This window comes from Rana temporaria, chromosome 5 (genome assembly GCF_905171775.1).
Source record: "Rana temporaria chromosome 5, aRanTem1.1, whole genome shotgun sequence".
Lineage (NCBI taxonomy): Eukaryota > Metazoa > Chordata > Amphibia > Anura > Ranidae > Rana > Rana temporaria.
The window spans coordinates 331823991-331842712 of record NC_053493.1 but is presented as its reverse complement, the minus strand read 5'-3'; the positions used below and the strand labels follow the sequence as shown (position 1 = coordinate 331842712).

Genomic DNA, 18722 nt, shown 5'->3' with positions numbered 1-18722 from the left:
TAAAGCCCACGTCTTGGGTCTCGAACTCTGTCATTCCTACCTTGCTAATCGCAAAAAAAAAAAAACTTCGAGGAGCATTTTTTATAGTACTTGTAAATCATTTTTCCCAATGGGAACACAGGTACTTCAATCACAGAGATTACTCTGGCCTTGCCACAATTGCCATTTGACCAGAACTTGGCCTTAAGCACCCTGAAAGTACAGGTTTCAGTTTTGTCCTTTCTTTTTTAAAAAGCTCTAGCTTCACTCCTTCTCTTGTTCTCTCTCCCCTGCAGAAACCACCTTTTGAGCCCATCGGTATATCCCCTTTGATAATCTCTTCTGCAAAGTGGTCTTTTTGGTTGCTATCATGTCTGCCAGACTTGTCTCTGATGTACAGCTCCTTACAAGAAAGCGATCATCTCATTCTTCACAATGACAAGATAGTCCTACATCCAGGCCAACATTTCTTCCATGGGTGGTATCAGTTTTCCATATCAATGAAGGCATAGTCCTTCATCTCTGTGCCCTGCCCCAAATCTCCCAAAGGAAATTGCACTTTGCCTAGACATGGTCAGAGCCATCAGCAACGGCTTCTATCAAGAAGATGGACTGCCTATTTGTCATATTCCCCGGATTCCAAGTCTGTCATTGCTCGATGGATAAGACAACTGATAGCTTGAGCTTACACTCTATAGGGAAAAAAAACTTCCTGCACTTTTACATGTCCACTCCACTTGGTTGGTGGGTGTTTCCTGATCATTCCAGCACCCAGTGTCTGTCACCCAGCTTTGTAAGGCTGCCACCAGGTGAACGCACAATGTTCTGTAGATGTATCTTTTGGCCACAAGTTTCACTCTGAACACTGTGAAGTTGGGTCTGTTGACCCTTGTTTATGTTGGACCTGTTGGCACAGTTATGTTTGCCTGTCCTTGTTTATTGCTTTGGGATGTCCCAGGGTCTCTTTTAGCCGGTGTCCTGGACTGTGCGATTTGAGTTTTTACTTGCCTATAAATTCTGTCTTTTAGTGTAGAGTACAGGACACAGGCCATCCTCATTTCTATTCCTTGGTTACTCTGCATTGCTTGCTATAAAACTGAGAACTCAGATTGAGGTTGTAGTTGGGGCACCCAGGGACGGGTCTTAAGCTTTGCCAGTGTCCAACCACCTGAAGGTATGACCCTGTAATCCAGGGTCTATAAATCCTTGGCCTGGACTGTACTGTACTCCAAGAGATGAAATTTACAAGTAGGTCAAAATTCATCTTTTGATATTAAAATGCTGAATCATTTGTAATGGCTACATGTTGTCAGCTTTGTGTCCTGACTTGACAGATGGCTTTGAAGTGTGCAGACATCTGTAACCCGTGCCGGACCTGGGAACTGAGCAAGCAGTGGAGTGAGAAAGTGACTGAAGAATTCTTCTACCAAGGTAAGTAAAGTATGTGACAACCAATGTGCTGCTGTCTATGTAACAAATTTTTATAAACCCTTTATTAACTTGTTTATGCCTTTTTCTTGGTTTTTAAACACTGTCGGCACACAAACATGCATGTCAATATGCAAATGCATAAAGTAACTATTGGGGAACACAAGTCATATGTATGTAAATAGTCCAAAGTGCGTCTCAAACAAAGTTCTAAAGTGCAGTAAACAACTGACATTCAATTGTAAAGAATCAAGTGACACTTATACCAAGTATCGCGCAGTCAATCGCGTATTGGCTCTACCTGACATGTTTCGTCATACATGACATTATTGGGTACATTGACACACAATTGAGCACCATGCCCATGATGAACTTGTGTACAATGGAACTCTTTGAGCAGCGTTGGGGCTGATGTCACCACGCACATTTGGCTGGCCTTTCTTAGCTTTCCAATCGGGATCCTGAGTTTAATGTACCTTTTTATTACTTCAAACATGTGAGTCATTTTACCCCTTTGTTTCATTGGTATGGTTTTCCACTATTGGGAGCAGTTCTTTTTGGTTTTTATTTCTCCTGTATGTAATTCATGTCCCATTAATATGTAGATGACATTGGAAATCCGATTTATACTAGCAACATTTTTATTTTATTCTTTCTTTTAGCTAAAAAGTTGAAAGAAAAAAGCTCAACAGCTCCACACAGCTATAGTAAGAACGTGGAAATGCGTTTTGTATTTTGATAGCCATAGGCTGCATGTGCTGATCGAATGCTGGTTTTCTAGTAGGACCAATCGACAGAAGCCGGTCATGAGACAGACAGGGTCCACACGTACTAAATTTCAGCTGGTTCCTGCTGAACCGGCTGAATTTCATTATGTGTATACCTGACCTGTGGATGGTTGCATTATTACAGCCTCTTTTACCACTCGGTATATAGGGTCAATGTGATCTGATAAGTAGCTTTTGTATCAGAGGTGGCATGCTGAGCTTCCAAATTTCAGCATTTGAGGATGAATATTTTCACAAGCACCTTCTGGAAATAATTGACGGACTGTTCGATGTTTTCTATATGTGAGTCAGTTGATTTCTGTGTACTGATTTGAACTGAAGATCTCCTTATCTGTGCAATTCACATTTTTGTTTTTACACATGATTGTGTTTGTCAGCATATTTGGTTTTTAGCAGTGATTGATTGTGAGATACTTGATAAGTAAGTGTAACCTAATTCTTTACAATTGAATATCCGTTGTTTGTTGCACTTTACATCTTGGTTTAAGGCTGCATTCACACCTGAGCCTCGGTCGTTCGGTCTTTTTTTCGGGCGGTTTTTTCCGCGCGTATTAATGCTTATTTGCGCGTTTGCATACAGCGTCGTCCGACGATTTTGTACTTCGACGTTTTTTATTTTAGCCAATAGGAAAAATTATCATCTTTTCATCACTTGTTGCTATGTTGGTAGATTTTTTTAATCTTCTGCCTGGGTGAAAAGTTCTATTTATTAAAGCGACGAAACGCCCGTAGCAAACGCTCGTTGTCGCGCTAGTCGCTTGAATCGAGCGTTTCCATTACTTTCTATGGGAAATGGAAACGCTCAAATACGCCCAAAACGCCCGATACGCGTGCAGATGTGAACCATCTCCATAGGGAATAATGTATTTTTTCCCCTCTAGCGTATTTGAGCGTTGCGCTTCAGGCGACAAAACGCTCAGGTGTGAATGCAGCCTAAGACAGTTTGATAGTTTGTCTATTCACGTACATATGAATTGTTTTTGCCAATAATTATTGGTTACTTTATGCATTTGCATGCGCAACACATCAAGAGATGCACTGAAATTTCGGCCAAAAATTGTGTTATCGGCAGAATGCCGTTGGGAGAAAAAGGTGCCGATAATGACACCAAAAACGCACATGATTTTACTGCAAATTCATGGTGATTTTACTGTGAATTCTGAGCAATTTGATCCAATTTTACAGTGCTTTTATGGAGTTTTTTTTTTTATAGGTCACTAAAAAAACTGCATCAAAAGTGTAACACGAGTGCGGTAATGTGTTCTTGCTGCGTTTTTCAATGCATTTCAACTGGGAGGTGCATTTTTTTTTTGTTTATTTTTTATTTGAACTGACCAAAAATGCAGCAAGCAGGATTTTTAACACCACAACGAAGGTGCAATAGACAAGTGTGCAGCCATACATGGAATTTAAAGGAATACATTTTTCTTGCGCTAAACGTGCCAATAATGGCCGACGATAAATTCATATTAATTTAAATTGATTATAATTAAAAAGTTAAATATAAATATTTCTTAAAACCTGGTTTCGGTTTTAGGCCAAGTGTATCCTGCTTTTTCGGTTTCGGCACTAAAACTTCCATTCGGTGCACTTCTTTTGTGTCCTATTAATTTTGTGTGCTGACAGTGTTCTATGCTTTTTTTTTTTTTTTTGAATTTTAATAGATTTGTGCAAGTTTGTTAGTGTTTAGCGCAGCACATTGGTTGGACATTTTATGCATATAGTGTAATTTGTGGACAAAAAGATGTAAAACATCGGGGAAAAAGTGTTCTATTTTGACCATTTTTTTTTTCAGCTTATTGCATTTATAAAGTATACATTTTTATTATGTTTCTGGTGCAAAGTTATTTGCAAATGAGAAAACACTTTTTTTTATTTTTTTTTACGTTTCTTTAGCTGATGTCATAGATGATATGGGTGGCTATATCTTGGCAGCTGTCCTTACAGTGTAATGCAAAGAAATTCCCGACTTTAATTGCTGGTAATAGCGGGAGCGAGGGTAGCGGAGCACAATCCAAGACATACTTTCTAGAAGCTTTGCTAAAGATTTTTAGGCTGCATCTCTTGCCGATTTAAACCCTATAGAGCTAAATTTGTAGTGTGTCATGAAATTTGAATATTTAACAAATCATCTGTTTTTATTAGGGGATGTGGAAAGGAAATGTAACCTGGACCTCAGTCCGCTGTGTGATAGGAATACATCCAACATAGCCAACATCCAGATCGGTAAGAAGCAGCACATTACTTTTTATTTAGTTGTACGTGGTTGCAGGGTTAGTGTACTGAAAACAGGATTTGATTATACAGTATGTAACTTCAAGGTATTTCTTAACACATAAGTAGCATGAAACGCTGTATAAATAACTGGGAATGATCATTATAGGATCACAATTTTATGGCTATCGTGTAGCCAGAAAATTCACAGCTTAATGCTAAGCACTACTGTCGCCACACCCTAGCTGGATTCTCTGTATGAAGACAAAAATTCTCACTGGTTCATTACCAGCACTAGACTATATATCCCCTAAGTGTAAATTGCTCAAATCCTGTCTCTCAATAAAGTTGTACTGGCAATAACTAAAGGCCAACACAATTTTTATTTTATTTTTTAATTAGAACATTGCTAATGGTTACATACAAGACTCTCATTTTAAGTGGAAAAATACTTTTAAACTTGTGTACCATAGATTTATGGAATTAGTTTTAATATTCTAAGGATGATGCTTTTATATTCCAAGGATATTTTGTGATTTATACTGGGCTTTGTATTGATATGCATTGTAATTGCAAAGGGTAACTTCACTTTCATGCAGAAAGAAATGGTACATACATTTTTTTTTTATCAAAGCGTATACAATTGCTACCCAAGTCCTATTGTATTTGAATGTTATTAAACATTGCCTTTCCTTTTCAATCTGCAACACTGTTTTTTTCTGTAAAATGCAATATGGCTACCTAGAGGTGTACTGTGCACAAATGGTGTACGGAACATACCCCCCTAAATTAAATATACAGTAATACCTTGGATTACGAGCATAATTTGTTCCAGAAGCATGCTTGTAATCCAAAGCACTTGTATATCTAAGTGAGTTTCCCCCTAAGAAATGATAGAAACACAGATTTGTTCCACAACCATTGTTGGTGTGTATATAGCACTGTATGTGGCCAGAGGTGCAGGAACGCTGGTGATGCTCGGAGACACTCGGGAACTGTTGACACTTTTGGTTCCCCCGACGCACGTTCTGTCCGCCCCACCAAGCATGGGAGTGTCTGAGTTCTCCAGGAAGCACTGGGAGCCATCAGCGCCCCCGGACCTCTGGCCACATACGGTAATATATACACCAGCGGCTTGAGTCCTGCTTGTCTTGCAAGACAGTGATCGCAAATCAAGATTTTAAAAAAAAGTCTCATCTTGCGAAACGCTCGTATACCGCGTTGCTCGCATACTGAGGTATCACTGTACTGCTTGTGTGATTGTCTACTGGCTGATTTTTTTCCAGTAGACAGCACTAGGATATTATTATTATTATACAGGATTTATATAGCGCCAACAGTTTGCGCAGTGCTTTACATCAGGGAAGATATTTCAAAATATCAAAAGGTGGGAATCTGTTGAAAAGTTTGTTAAAATCCTTGCAATTGTACACAGATCACCCAGAGGGGAATATGTTTTTTCTTTTTCTCAGCAAAAGAGGAGTTACTCCAAGTAAGCTTAAATCAGCGGTTTCACGGCTGGCAGTAATCGTACAACAAAAAAACTGCAGGCTGGTTGTACTGAGGTTGTTTGGTTGATTTTAGTACAAACAGCCTGTCCATAAAGGAATGGAAATTTTATCTGGTTCTTGCTGAACTAGCCGAATTTCGATCTGTCTATGGCCGACTTAAGTCTGTTTTTTTTTAATTCTTTACCCTATGCACCCAAGTAGGAGTTTTTATCAGTTAACAATGATGTTCTGTATAAACCAAAGCTGGGTAGTTACCTACTGGGGTCCCAGAGGGATGTGAGTCTAAGAGCCAATTCACAGAGGGGCGACTCGTCAGGGGCGACAGCCGCCTGACGAGTCGCGCCCCGTTCTGTTCAATAGAACCAATTTAATAGGAGCGACACAAGTCGCTCCGACTTGGAAAAAGGTTCTTGTACGACTTTGGGGGGCGACTTGCATTGACTTCTATACAGAAGTAATTTTGCAAGTCGCCTCTGACGTCGTCTTCAGGTCGCCTTGCTGAGTCGCCCCCAAAGTCGTGCCGCCCCAGTGTGAATGGGCTCTTTGGGTGACCAATTGAGAATTTTTGCACTAATTGAACTTAAACTAATTGTCCTTTCTTTTGCTTTGTTGTATAGGTTTTATCACCTATTTGGTGGAACCATTGTTTGTGGAGTGGGCCAGGTTCAGTAACACCAGGCTGTCGCAGACCATGCTAGGCCACGTGGGACTAAATAAAGCCAGCTGGAAGGGAATGCTGCAGGAACGGTCTAGTAGTGAAGAAGCTGATCCTGCTTTTGATGACTGACCCATTTTTTTTTTTTTTTATACCTCAGGAAGATTGTGCACCATGAACCTAGAGCATGTATTACAGCGGGTTTTCTTTTGGTGGATTTATCGGAGAGACGAAAAAGGTCTTGGTGAGAAAGCAATTGAGCCTGATTGCCAAGGTTACACTTTAAGAAAAATAATGCCAGCATTATTTATCTCACACCTTTTTCTTTAACGTTATTCTGCTTTTCTTTTGGCCCCTTCCTCGAGATGACCTGAACATAGAGCAATATGCACATACCTCAGTTGGCTTTTGTATCAAAGCTTGAATATGCAAAGCACAGCAATGACTGAAAACTGCAGGAAGATTCTTATTTATGTGCCACAGGTCCCCGCCCCCCATTTTTCTTCTAAGTAGCGTTAAAGGGAAACACTTTTTTTTTTTTTTTTTTTTTTTTAGAAATGGAAGAAACCTTTTGTCAGCGACTGGTGGGATCTTGCCAGAATCTAGTGACTGATCTTCTACCTTCCACTTTGTGTTGAATTCTCACTTGGAAATGTGAAGTGCCCACACTGCTTTGCTGCCTTGGCAAGGAATGCTGTTTACAAATACACTGAAAATACTGACTGAAAACTTGCCTTGACGCATGGCTGTGAAGGAACCACTAACTGGATTTTTTTTTGTATGATTATTTAAGAGAACAAATGTGGACTGCAATCCTCCCTTACCCTTGACACACCACCAACTCCATTTTCTTTATCACAGACCTCTACCCCCCATTTTGCATTATTTCTGAAAGCTTACAGCCAGGCTTCAATCCAGAAGTAGTTGGAATTCAGCTTTTGTCTTTTTGTTATTTTCTTTTTTATAATTTAACAGCAGAGTACAAGGAGTGTGTCCTGGCTGTTCAGCAGAGCTATGGTGAAATGCATTGCATGCTATTTTGTTTCCTTTTTTCCACTACTGAACACTTGAACTGCACATAAAAGGTGAAATTAATGTAAACACCATATTCAGCTCAGGGTATTTGCCAATCTGAAATAAAGAGGGAAGGGAATTGTCGTTCGGACAAGGGTACAAATGCCTTTTTTTGCTGCAGCGTGCCTGTGTGTTTGAGTGTTGAGAGGGGCTGTATATTGTGTGTGTGTGTGTGTGTGTGTGTGTGCGTATGTATGCGTGGCGTGCGTGTGTATGCATGCGATTGGTTTTGTGTCTCTCCCATGGGTTTGGAATCTTCCTCACAAAAGCTTTTGCCTGAACGCCAACTCCCATAATTTTTAAAAGTCTTATAGATGGTGGGAGTTGTAGGTTCAGCTCAGCTGCTGTGCTGACTCTGCCACCCGTGGTCTAAGTTTTGGTTCAGTCATCACCGCTGTAAGATGAGTGAACTGTAACAAATTGCTAAAATGCCTTAATCTATGCACAAAGCTAAGTGACCAAACGTGGTGTGTTTTTTTTTTTCCTTTGTTTTTTTGATATGTGCATTTTGTTTTGTTTTTTTTTTTTTTTTTTTATTATTATTTTGTATTTTTTTCTTTTTAAGTGAAACACAGTTCTGTGGGATTTTGTTGTACGATGAAATGTTTTTAGGACCAGTGGCAGGACTAATTTTAAACTTAAAACATTCCATTATTTTGTAATTTGTTTTAAGTATAGTGAGCACAACTGTTATGTAGATTTAAAAAGAAAAAAAAAATGGTGCTTTTTTAGCCAATTTGTAATTTCCTTGGTATTGCTGTTAAAGACTGTTTATCATCTGTTTACAGTTTGTTGCAACAGACATTTTTTGGGGGGTGGGGGGAGACTGCTTAAGCGTGAAGCCATTTGTACACGGCTTTGCCATACTCATTTTAATACGTGCCTGTTGCTGTTCGGTTTTGATGAATAAAAATAAATTGAAAAACAAATGTTTTTTGTGTTGCTTTTGAAAATGAATGGCTACTATTTCTAAGCTATGAGAGTCCATTATTTTGCAAGACCATACAGTTTGCAGAACCCAAAAGTGTAAATGTTACCAAAAGGTGGGCAGCAGGGAGATTTACAAGCAAGGGTGATGCCATGTGTTTTCTGCAGCTCAAACCTATCCATCTTACTTAAGAGATGGCAAACATCTTATGAACATTTTAAAAGATGCCCCAGTTCATGATAACACATTGATTGGTATACAATGATTCCACATTGATTGTAACAATCTGGGCCAACATTATGTATTATCTACCACTAGGAGAGCTTTGGATCTTGGGTCTGATCTTTGGAATGAACAGAAGCATTTTTTAGGTAGAAGCTCTAGATTTAGCCATGTCCAATAATAATTTTTGGCACGAAGGATCCCAGTATAAACAAATTAGGGGGCTGGCCATGGGAGCAAAATATGCTCCTAGTGTGGCCAACATATTAATGAGCCACTGGGATGGGCAGAGCATTTTCGGTGTTAATATACTGGAAATGTCTCTATATAAAAGATACATCGATGACATACTTATCCTATGGGATGGTACAGTGGATGCACTGGAATTGTTTCTGGAAAACATTAACAAAAATTGTTATGGACTTCAATTTACTGGTAGCTGGGATTTGTTGCAACTCAGTTTCCTGGATTTGGTCTTGGTGAAGTGTGGTGGGCACATTGTTACTTGGACCCATTTCAAGGAGACTGATGGGAACAGTTACATTCCCACTGCCAGCTGCCACCATCCTAGGTGGCTAGGAGGTATCCCAAAGGGCCAGCTAATGAGGATCAGACAGAACTGTTAAAATCCATCTGATTATCTGTACTAATCAGAAATGGTGGTCAAAACGTTTTGGTGCTAGTTCACACTAGACGCAGTTCTGTGCGCTTTTTTTCTGCACAAAATGCATGCAGTGTGTTTTCCATGTATTCCAATGGCTCTTGTTCACACCATGTTTCCGGAAAATGACTGCATGGTGTGAACTAGAGCCAATTTTGATCGTTCAGTATGGGAAAGGAGTTTAGAAATTACAAATTTAAAAAAATGTAAATCAACTCTTCACTAGAAATCTGAGCACCCGCATAAACTAACATCTCAACATCAAAAAAGGGTTTCCAAAATAGTCTCTCCGATCATTTTAGGTTGTACCATAACCAAGATTCTACTAGTTTAGCAACCTTTTTTGGAATAGATAAAATAGAACACCATTGTAGAGGGGAAAATATACAAAAATGAAACCAAATGGATTTATAAATTAAATACACTTACTCCTGTGGGTATTAGTGTAGATATAGCCCTGAATTGTAATTCATCCAGCTATCAGGTCGTAATTTTTGTCAAGGTGTTTTAATTGGATTGAATTTAAAACCTTTGCGCCATCTTGTGACAATCTAGATTTTGTTTTCACGCCACCCCATTTAGTTCAATGGTAACTAACATTTAACTATTTTCCCGTATTTTTAGTCTATTTAGTTTCCTCACTTGTGGTTTGTTTTTGATCACAAGATTGGTCAATTTTACATTTAGTGTTAGTAACCAGTCCGCCAACAGAGGGAGTCTGTATGCATGTTTTTTTTTTTTTTCAATCCAATTTTTTTTTAATTAGTAATTTATCCTTATATACAATGTTTAATTGGCCATTTAACACATTGAACATTTTGATTGGGGAATTTTGAACATTGCCAGGAAGGATTGAATCGGAATGGATATCCTGTTGGAGCAGTTTTGTATATTAATGGAAAAGATGTATCGGTTAACGTAACGTCAGAACATGCTGACTAAAAGCGTTGGGTTGCCGAGTGCGATACGTCACTTCCGCTCTCATTGGAAGGCAGGTGGAGCGCAAACCGTGTCCGTGCTTCCTGCATTGTATGTTATGTACCGCATGTTTGCGATGGAACTTTTTTTCGTGTTTAAATGTTTTTATTGAGATTTTTCAAAAGCACAACATGTCAGTTAACATTGGTACATGTTTATGAAGCGACAGTTCCATCTCACATATACATGTCGGGAGATAACCTCCCCTATCCCTAAACAAAAACATATTCAATTTACTCTTCAAGAGCGTGCAGCCCACATTGTTATCTCAGGTAGTGTGAGCGTCAATTCAGGGTGCCTCCTGATACATTAGTACCGCCCAGATCCCGTAACCCCTGGCACACCGTACGCCCCTACAAGGGATCACGCTGCGTCCCGCGTACCAGGGTCAGGGGCCCGGGCAGGCTTAAATCAGTCGCGCTCTGCCCCCTCGGGGGAAGAGGTCTGCCCGCTCTCAGGGCAACCCCCCTAAAAGGGGTGCCACCTGGATTTTAACCTTTTACCCAACAGCAGCATCTAGCACCAAGAGAGGTGCCTACAGGGGGGGAGAGGGAAAGAGATAGAGAAACGTGTTAAAGAGAGAAATGACAGAGAGGTCTAGCTAAGATCGGAGTGGAGTGTTCCCGCTTCCAGGCGGTGCCCCAGGCAGGAGAGAAACATTGCAGAAGGTAGCCCAGGGTTCCCATATAGACCTGAATTTGTCAGTCTGATCCGCCCGCTTCGCTACTATTTGTTCTTGTGACATAATCCAGGTTACTTTCCTCCTAAACATCCGGAAAGAAACTGCGGGTTTCTTCCAAGCTTTAGCTATGGTCATCCTGGCCCCCAATAAAATGAAAACTGATAATATCCTGGAGTGTTTAGGTAGGCCTGGGATGCACTGGTTTAGAAGCGCCGTGTTAGGCTGAGGGGGTATCCTTTTCTCTAGCACGGAGCCCATAGTGCGGAAAACTCTTTTCCAAAAGGATCTAATGCGGGGGCAGGACCACCACGTGTGTAGCATGTTACCTTCCAGTTCGCATCCCCTAAAACATAATGGAGAGGACCCAGGGAACATTCTAGCCAGTCTAGAGGGGACGTAATACCACCTAAACATCACCTTAAGACTAGCTTCAATGAGACATGTATTGAGAATACCTTTATATGCTCGCTCCGTTGCTCGGTGCCAGACTGCGGTGCTCCAAGATGTGTTCAGTTCCTCCTCCCAGACCCAGGCATACGAGGGCTTATCCGTCTTGGACTCCAGGGTCACATAAATTAACGAGATCCCACCCCTCTGATCCCTAGAGTTTGCGCACCAGTTTTCATATGGCGATATCCTGGGGGGCGCTGACTTGTCCTTCCAGATAGTGTGGAGATAGTGGGATATTTGAGATAACCTAAAGAGTTCCTCATCGGGCATGTCAAGTTGTTTTTTGCAATGATTTAGTGACAGTGGGCCCTCTCTTGCCAGGAAGTGACCTATCCTGTACATTCCCTTATCTGTCCACCACCGGAACGCCTTGATGTCCATCCCTGGGGGAAAGTCTGGGTTATGGAATATGTGCGAGAGGGGTTTCAGAGGGGAAATCAGTCCGGGACGAGAAAATAGTTTAGAACATAGGGCTACGGAGTGAGATAGCGTGGGCGCTAAGATGGCTGGTCTGCGTTTGGGGTCACACCCCAAGACATAATCAATGGTATGTGATGGGATGGACTGCCTCTCCATTGCAAGCCAGTCCGGTTTCGGTCCCTGGAGGAAGGCCGTCGAAATTTGTGTTAGTTGGGCCGCTTGAAAATACCCCCATAAACTTGGTAGCCCCATACCTCCTTGAGTTTTCAATCGATAGAGAACTCCCGATGGACACCTATACCCCTTTTTCCCCCACACAAACCGGGTAATCTCTGCCTGGAATTTATTAAGGAAATGTTTCGGTACCGCGATCGGGAGCGATCGGAACAGGTATAGCAAACGTGGCAGAAGGGTCATTTTTACCGCGTTCACCCGGCCCAGCCAGGACAGCCCACATTTGGCCCACCTCCCCAAGTCCCCTCTACACTTGCTGATCATCGGGGGGTAGTTCACTTTAAAGAGGCCTTCGATATGGGATGTGAGCTTAATGCCTAGGTACGTACTATGTGAGGAAGCCCATTGGAAATCAAAGTTATCAGTAAGCTGTTTAAGTAGGTCCGGGGGGACTGAAATATTAAGAGCTAGAGATTTCCCCACATTTACCCGCAGGCCCGACACCTCACTGAATACCCCTAGGGTCTGGAGTATCTTTGTTGTGGATGTAAGGGGTGAAGTGACAAAGAGTAGGAGGTCGTCCGCGTACAGGGCACATTTGTGTTCCTTTGGTCCACAGAATACCCCCTTGATATCAGGGTTCGTCCTAAGTGCTACTGCCAGCGTTTCGATAGCCACCGCAAATAGGAGCGGGGAAAGAGGGCACCCCTGCCTGGTCCCTCTGCCAATTGGGAAGGATTTAGAATATCTGCCCATTAGTCGCACCTGGGCGGAGGGGTTGGAGTAAAGTGACCCAATGAGGCCCATGAAGTTGGGTCCAAACCCCCACCTTTTCAGAACCTCCCTCAAGTACTCCCAGTCTATAGTGTCAAAGGCCTTATGTAGGTCTATAGATAACAGGAAGCCCTCCTGCCGCGGTCCTCCGTCCCACTGTGATTGCAGAAGGGAAACGATGTCTATAGCCCGTCTGATCTGGTCTGTCCCCTGTCTCCCAGGGATGAAGCCCACCTGGTCTTTGTGTACATATGAGGCTATGAAGCCGGACAGCCTATTCGCTAGTATTTTTGTCATGATTTTAATATCGTTGTTAATCAGTGAGATGGGGCGATAATTACCCACCTCGCTCGGGTCCCTATCCGGTTTCGGAATGACCGAGATGTAGGCAGAGTTTAGGTCTGTCCCCAGTTGGGCTCCATCCCTGAGAGAATTGAACAGTCGTGTCAGGTGTGGGGCCAGGCATGCCCCAAATTTCTTGTAGTAACCAGTGGAGAAGCCATCTGGACCCGGCGATGAGCCCAGTTTGAGGGCCTTTATTGTGGACAATACTTCCTCTTGAGTGAAAGGGGATTCCATGATGTCCCTATGTTCCCCCGTCAGGGATGGCAATGGGAGATCTTCTAGAAAATCCCTTCCTATAGGGGAGGGTGGAGTTTGAGCAGGCTTGTATAGCCCCTCATAAAATTGAAGGAATGAGTCCATTATTTTAGTTGGGTTCTGCGTCAGCTCCCCTGTGGGGACCCGTATTTTAGGAAAAGCAAGCGCCCGCTGTTTGGGGCTCAGTTTGGTAGCCAGGCGTGAGCCTATCCTGTCAGTTTGGGAATAAAACCTAGCCCCTGACCATCTGAGGTGCTTCTCGGCCGCAGTTGTCAGTGCTAAGTTCAGAAGCGCTCTCGCTTCGTCCAGTCGGGCAAGAGAGTCAGCCGTGGGTTGGCGTTTGTGTGCTTTTTTCAACTTGTTAAAGGACTCTGTAAGCCTGATAATGTCAGCCCTATGTTCCTTTTTGAGTTTAGCGGCTACCTGTATCAGTTTCCCCCTGATGACCGTTTTGTGCGCTGCCCAGACCGTGGAAGGGGAGACTTCAGACGTTGTATTGATAAGGAAATATTCCTTAATGTCTTTCTCTAGTAAGGAGCATTGGACCTGATCGCTTAGAAGTGACTCATTCAGGCGCCAGCGAGGCGGGTTTCTAGAACCCGTTGGCCTCCTAGTAAGCAAAGTGACCATTGAGTGGTCTGACAGGGGGGTGTCAGCAATCCTGGCGTTACAAATTAATGGCAGTGTCGTGGCGTGTGTGAAAACGTGGTCAATCCTGGCATAGGAGTTGTGGGGGGCAGAGAAGTGGGTGTAATCTTTTGTGCGTGGGTTTACCTCCCGCCAGACATCAATCAACCCCGCCGAATGGAGGAGCTTGGCTATGTTAGCGCTCTGTTTGGAGGGGCGTTTAGGTTTGGGTGCGCCGTTAGCCGTCTTATCCAGTGAGAAGTCAAACGCCGTATTTGAGTCTCCCCCCAGGAAGACAGTGCCCCTCAAGTGTGGTTGTAGTTTGCGTAATAGTGATTCAAAAAAGGGTCTTTGGCCCTTATTCGGTGTGTAGTAGGAGACGAAGGTGTATAGTTCCCCGTCGATATGGCCTGAAACCAGGATATAGCGGCCCAGCGGGTCCACTATAGATTCCATCAGAGACAGGTTGATGTGTCTGGCGAAACATATGGCCACCCCCTTCGTTTTATTGTCAGCCGAGGCAAGATAAAATTGGGGGTAACTGTGGTGGAGGAATGTGGGTCTGTAGGTGGACGGGAAATGTGTCTCCTGCAGTAGGAGGACTTCAGCGTGCATAGAGTGGTATGACTGGAGGAGCTTCCTGCGTTTAACGGGGGAATTTAGTCCCTGAGTGTTATGGGAGATGATCTTAAGTGTTGGTGGGGGGGGACATGTGTCAGCCATGGATCAGAGGTTTGGGAGCCCCCCTATACCAATGCTGCCTACCTGGATCCTGTCGGGAGTATTCCTTCCGCAGTTCTGGTCCTTGCAGCGTCGCGAGACCTGGGTCTGGGCTGAGGCTCCGGAACACACCCCGGAATCGTGGAGCACCCCTAGGGGAATGTGGAGAAGACAGAAGTAAAAGAGGTGAAAAAGAGAAAGAAGGGAGAAGAAAAGATAACATTAATACATAGCTGCTGCCGAGCAAATCAAACCTCAAACTCGGTAAACATTTCTTGACCGTATTCCGGGGGTCCCCTGACCCCCCCCACCCCGGGGTGTAGTGGGCAATACTGCCCTCACCCCAAAAAGTTTAGGGCACCGAAATAACCCTAAAGCCGGGCTACCGGTAACGGATCTGGCTTCACCAAGGGTGATCCTGATCCAATGGAGGTGCACTGAGTCCACCACGGCCCGTCACCTCTATTCTATCACTTAGGGCTAACCGGGAGCCTATGATACCCATAAACTGAACGCCCCTACCGTGTAGGCTAGACCCACAAACTGTAACCGAGCCCCTAACATGAACTAACTGGCGGAGGGAGAGAAGGAAAAGGGCCAGCCTCCAGTAACTTAATCCGTAATAAAAGCTGCCCGCCTGTGGGGCCTGTGGGCCATGAACCCACCCCCCCCCCTTCTCCTAGTACGTCTCCTAGAACTGCGACCCCCCCTCCCCCCCCGCTCTATCAAACTGTGACCTTGATATTCCCCCTAGTCTCCCCAGCAAGAATAAGATGTGTGATATTCAACAATCCCTAGCGACCAAGCTGAAGAAAATGGGCCCCCCAGGAGCCCCAGAGCTCCCGAAACTATACCCCCCCCCCCAGAGTCCCAGGCCAGAGTCCCAGTCCCTATACCATGCCCAAAAAGCAACATACGCCAACGGTAACATAAAAAGATAAATAAAACTGCTTATCAGAGTTCCGATAGGCCTCAACAAGGCAACCCAATAGTGGTATAGGAAGTCAGTTCCCACAAGGGCCAACGATGGGACCGGGGGGGAAAGAGGGACCCTCCACCCCCGTAAGGGATGGGTAGTTCTTCAGTGGTTCAGACCAGTCAGGACTGGTAGTACTTCAGCCGATGAATCTCATGTGAAGGAGTTCTCCTTGGAGCGCTTGTGGTTCTGTGTCAGCCAATTCTTCTGCAGCGGGCTTGCGGGCGGCGGTCTCTTCGTGGATCCAGGTGTCCCCCTGCCGGACTGTGAGGATGGCGGTTCCAGGACAATCAGTCCTAGTTGGGTTAGCAGGCGTTCCCCCTCTGTGAATGATGAGAAGCCAAAATTTTTGTTTCTGTAGGAAAAGTTCACTCGTAGCGGGAAGGACCATCTATACGTGATTTCTTTTCCCATAAGGACCTGCAGCAGCGGTTTAAGTGAGCGCCTCTTCTGCACTGTGTAAGGTGACAGATCCGCAAAAATTTGGATGTTGTGGCCGTTCAAAGTGAGGTTGTCTGATCTCCTAGCTCTCCTCATCACCTCTTCTTTGACAGCATAGTAGTGCGGTTTCACAATGATGTCTCTGGGCAGGCCATCCGATCGGGGGGATTGTAAGGCTCTGTGTGCTCTATCTAGCTCAAGACGGTGCTCAGCGATATCAGGGATGAGGCTTTTAATCAGGGTTTTCACTGCCGCTTGCACCTCCTTGTCCGACTCCGGGAGCCCCCGCACCCTAAAATTATAGCGTCTCGAACGGTTCTCGAGGTCGTCGATCTTAGAAAAAGCCATCTCCAGTTGATCCTGCACCTCTTGCAACCTTGTGGAATTCTGATTGATTCGCGCCACTGCCTGGTCCGCCTTTTGCTCTATTGTGTCCATCCTCATCCCCAGCTGCAGCAAGTCTGCATGGATGGATGATGTGATCTGTGCTGCGTTCAGTGCCAGGCTCCTGGACAGCATTTGGGAGAAAGCAGCCATCATAGAGGGAAAGTCAGTGGGAATGGGGGCCTCCTCCTGCACCTCACTGACAGTAAGCAGCAGGCCTGTATGTGGGTCCAGCATGGGGGTAGTGGGGAATGCAGATCCCATCCTGCCCAGCAGTGATTCAGTGGATGATGGGGAAGCTGCTGCTGCTAAGGGGGGGAATCCAGTGCCTGGGGATTGCGGGGGGGAATGATCCTGGTCGGCTATGGAGTCCTCCTTCTGCTCCGTTACTGGGCCTCGTGGAGCCGCCATCTTGGCATAGCTGAGGGGGCCGGGAGACGCCGCCATTTGGCCTGTTAAGTCCCTCCGGACTGGCGGTAACGACATCCGCGGGTTCGGGGGTGCTTCCCCTACCTGATCGGCCCGGTGTGGTAGCTGTGGGGGCGCTCAGTCAGCTCCGGTGTGCAGCGTTAGGCCGTGGTGGAGCGGAGCTTCAGACGCCGGTGGCCATCTTGAAAGCTGCGCGCATGCGCCTCCGCGATGGAACTTTTAAACATTTGTGACTAACTTCACAATGGGAGCCAGTTTTTTTTTTTTGTTTTTTTTTTACTACCCACAGATGTCTGGAGAGCTGACGGCTCGATCCTAGGTTGATTTGTCTGAATTATCTATATCTTCTGCATATTTGACTACCTGTAATGGGTGTCATGGCGATCTGGTGAGTAGGATGTGTAATGGGTGTTGGTAGAGGAAGATGGTCATTCCTAATTTTGTTGTCACCAGGATCACAAAGATCTTCACTTTTATATGCATCACCATATTCATTTTTTTTTTTTTTTTTTTTTTTAGACACTGGACCTTTTTCATGACATTTTGATTTATTTTTTTGTCACAGATGTATGCATTTTCACTTTATTATATGAAAATATCATTCTGTTGATGAATGTCCATTGTCACTCACCAGTGATACAAAGTGTTTTTTCTGATACAGCACAATTCTGGTATGATAAAGCACTTGCCACACGTTTATAGAGTGCAGTTTAACCACTTAAGGACCAGCCTCTGCAGTTATACTGTGGCAGGTTGGCTCCCCTGGGCGAAAAACGTCGATAACTGTACGTCGGCACTTTAAGAGCTGTAGAGGGCACGTGCGCTGGAGCTGATGCACGTGGCTCCTTCCCCAGGCAGTTCCCCCCCCCCTACAGTTAAAAACACGCCCTAGGTAATACTTAACCCCTTGATCGCCCTCTAGTGTTAACCCCTTCCCCTGCCATTGACATTTATACAGTATTCGGTGCAGGGGTCAAGTCCTGGGGAAAAAAGTGTGGGAACTCCCACCCAAGATCCACTCCCCCACAAAAAAAAATGATTTACTAAACCGCATGTTTTTTCTAAATCCCGCGATAACTCGCGGCAGACCTCCGCAATGTCTCCTGGGAACAATGACAAAAGCTCCCAGGAGACATTGCTGCATCGGAAGTGACGGAATACCCACACACTACCAGATGAATCCATATACAGGAAGCGGCCAGTAACATAAAGCAGGGCTCAAAATTTCAAGTCCTGAGCCACTAGCCAGGCCTTAAGAGTTACTCGCCACCAGTTGCCCCAACCAACACCTCCCCTGCCCCACCCCTAAACACGACCTTGTAAATTATCCCATGAAATTACACTGTTAAATATTTTAAACAGAATTACGTTCCAAAAATAAATAAACAAAAGTAACATAAAGCATATCCGTACCCATCTGTGCAGCCTCAGTGTGCCCCATCTGTGCAGCCTCAGTGTGCCCCATCAATGCAGCCTTACTGTGCCCCATCAATGCAGCCTTACTGTGCCCCATCAATGCAGCCCCATCACTTGCAGCCTTACTGTGCCCCATCACTTGCAGCCTTACTGTGCCCCATCACTTGCAGCCTTACTGTGCCCCATCACTT

General features: G+C 44.3%; 1 protein-coding gene across 6 annotated transcripts in view; it reads left to right on the top strand.

Annotated features, from left to right (window-relative positions):
* Positions 1-8578, top strand: part of PDE7A (phosphodiesterase 7A) — a 127858-nt gene extending 119280 nt beyond the window's left edge. For all 6 annotated transcript variants that reach the window (XM_040354309.1, XM_040354312.1, XM_040354311.1 and 3 more), the window contains 3 exons: positions 1314-1410; positions 4341-4421; positions 6538-8578. In XM_040354309.1, the coding sequence (XP_040210243.1) occupies positions 1314-1410; positions 4341-4421; positions 6538-6707 (348 nt within the window). In that variant the 3' untranslated portion in view covers positions 6708-8578. The remainder of the gene's footprint in view (positions 1-1313; positions 1411-4340; positions 4422-6537) is intronic.
* Positions 8579-18722: the final 10144 nt, after the last annotated feature.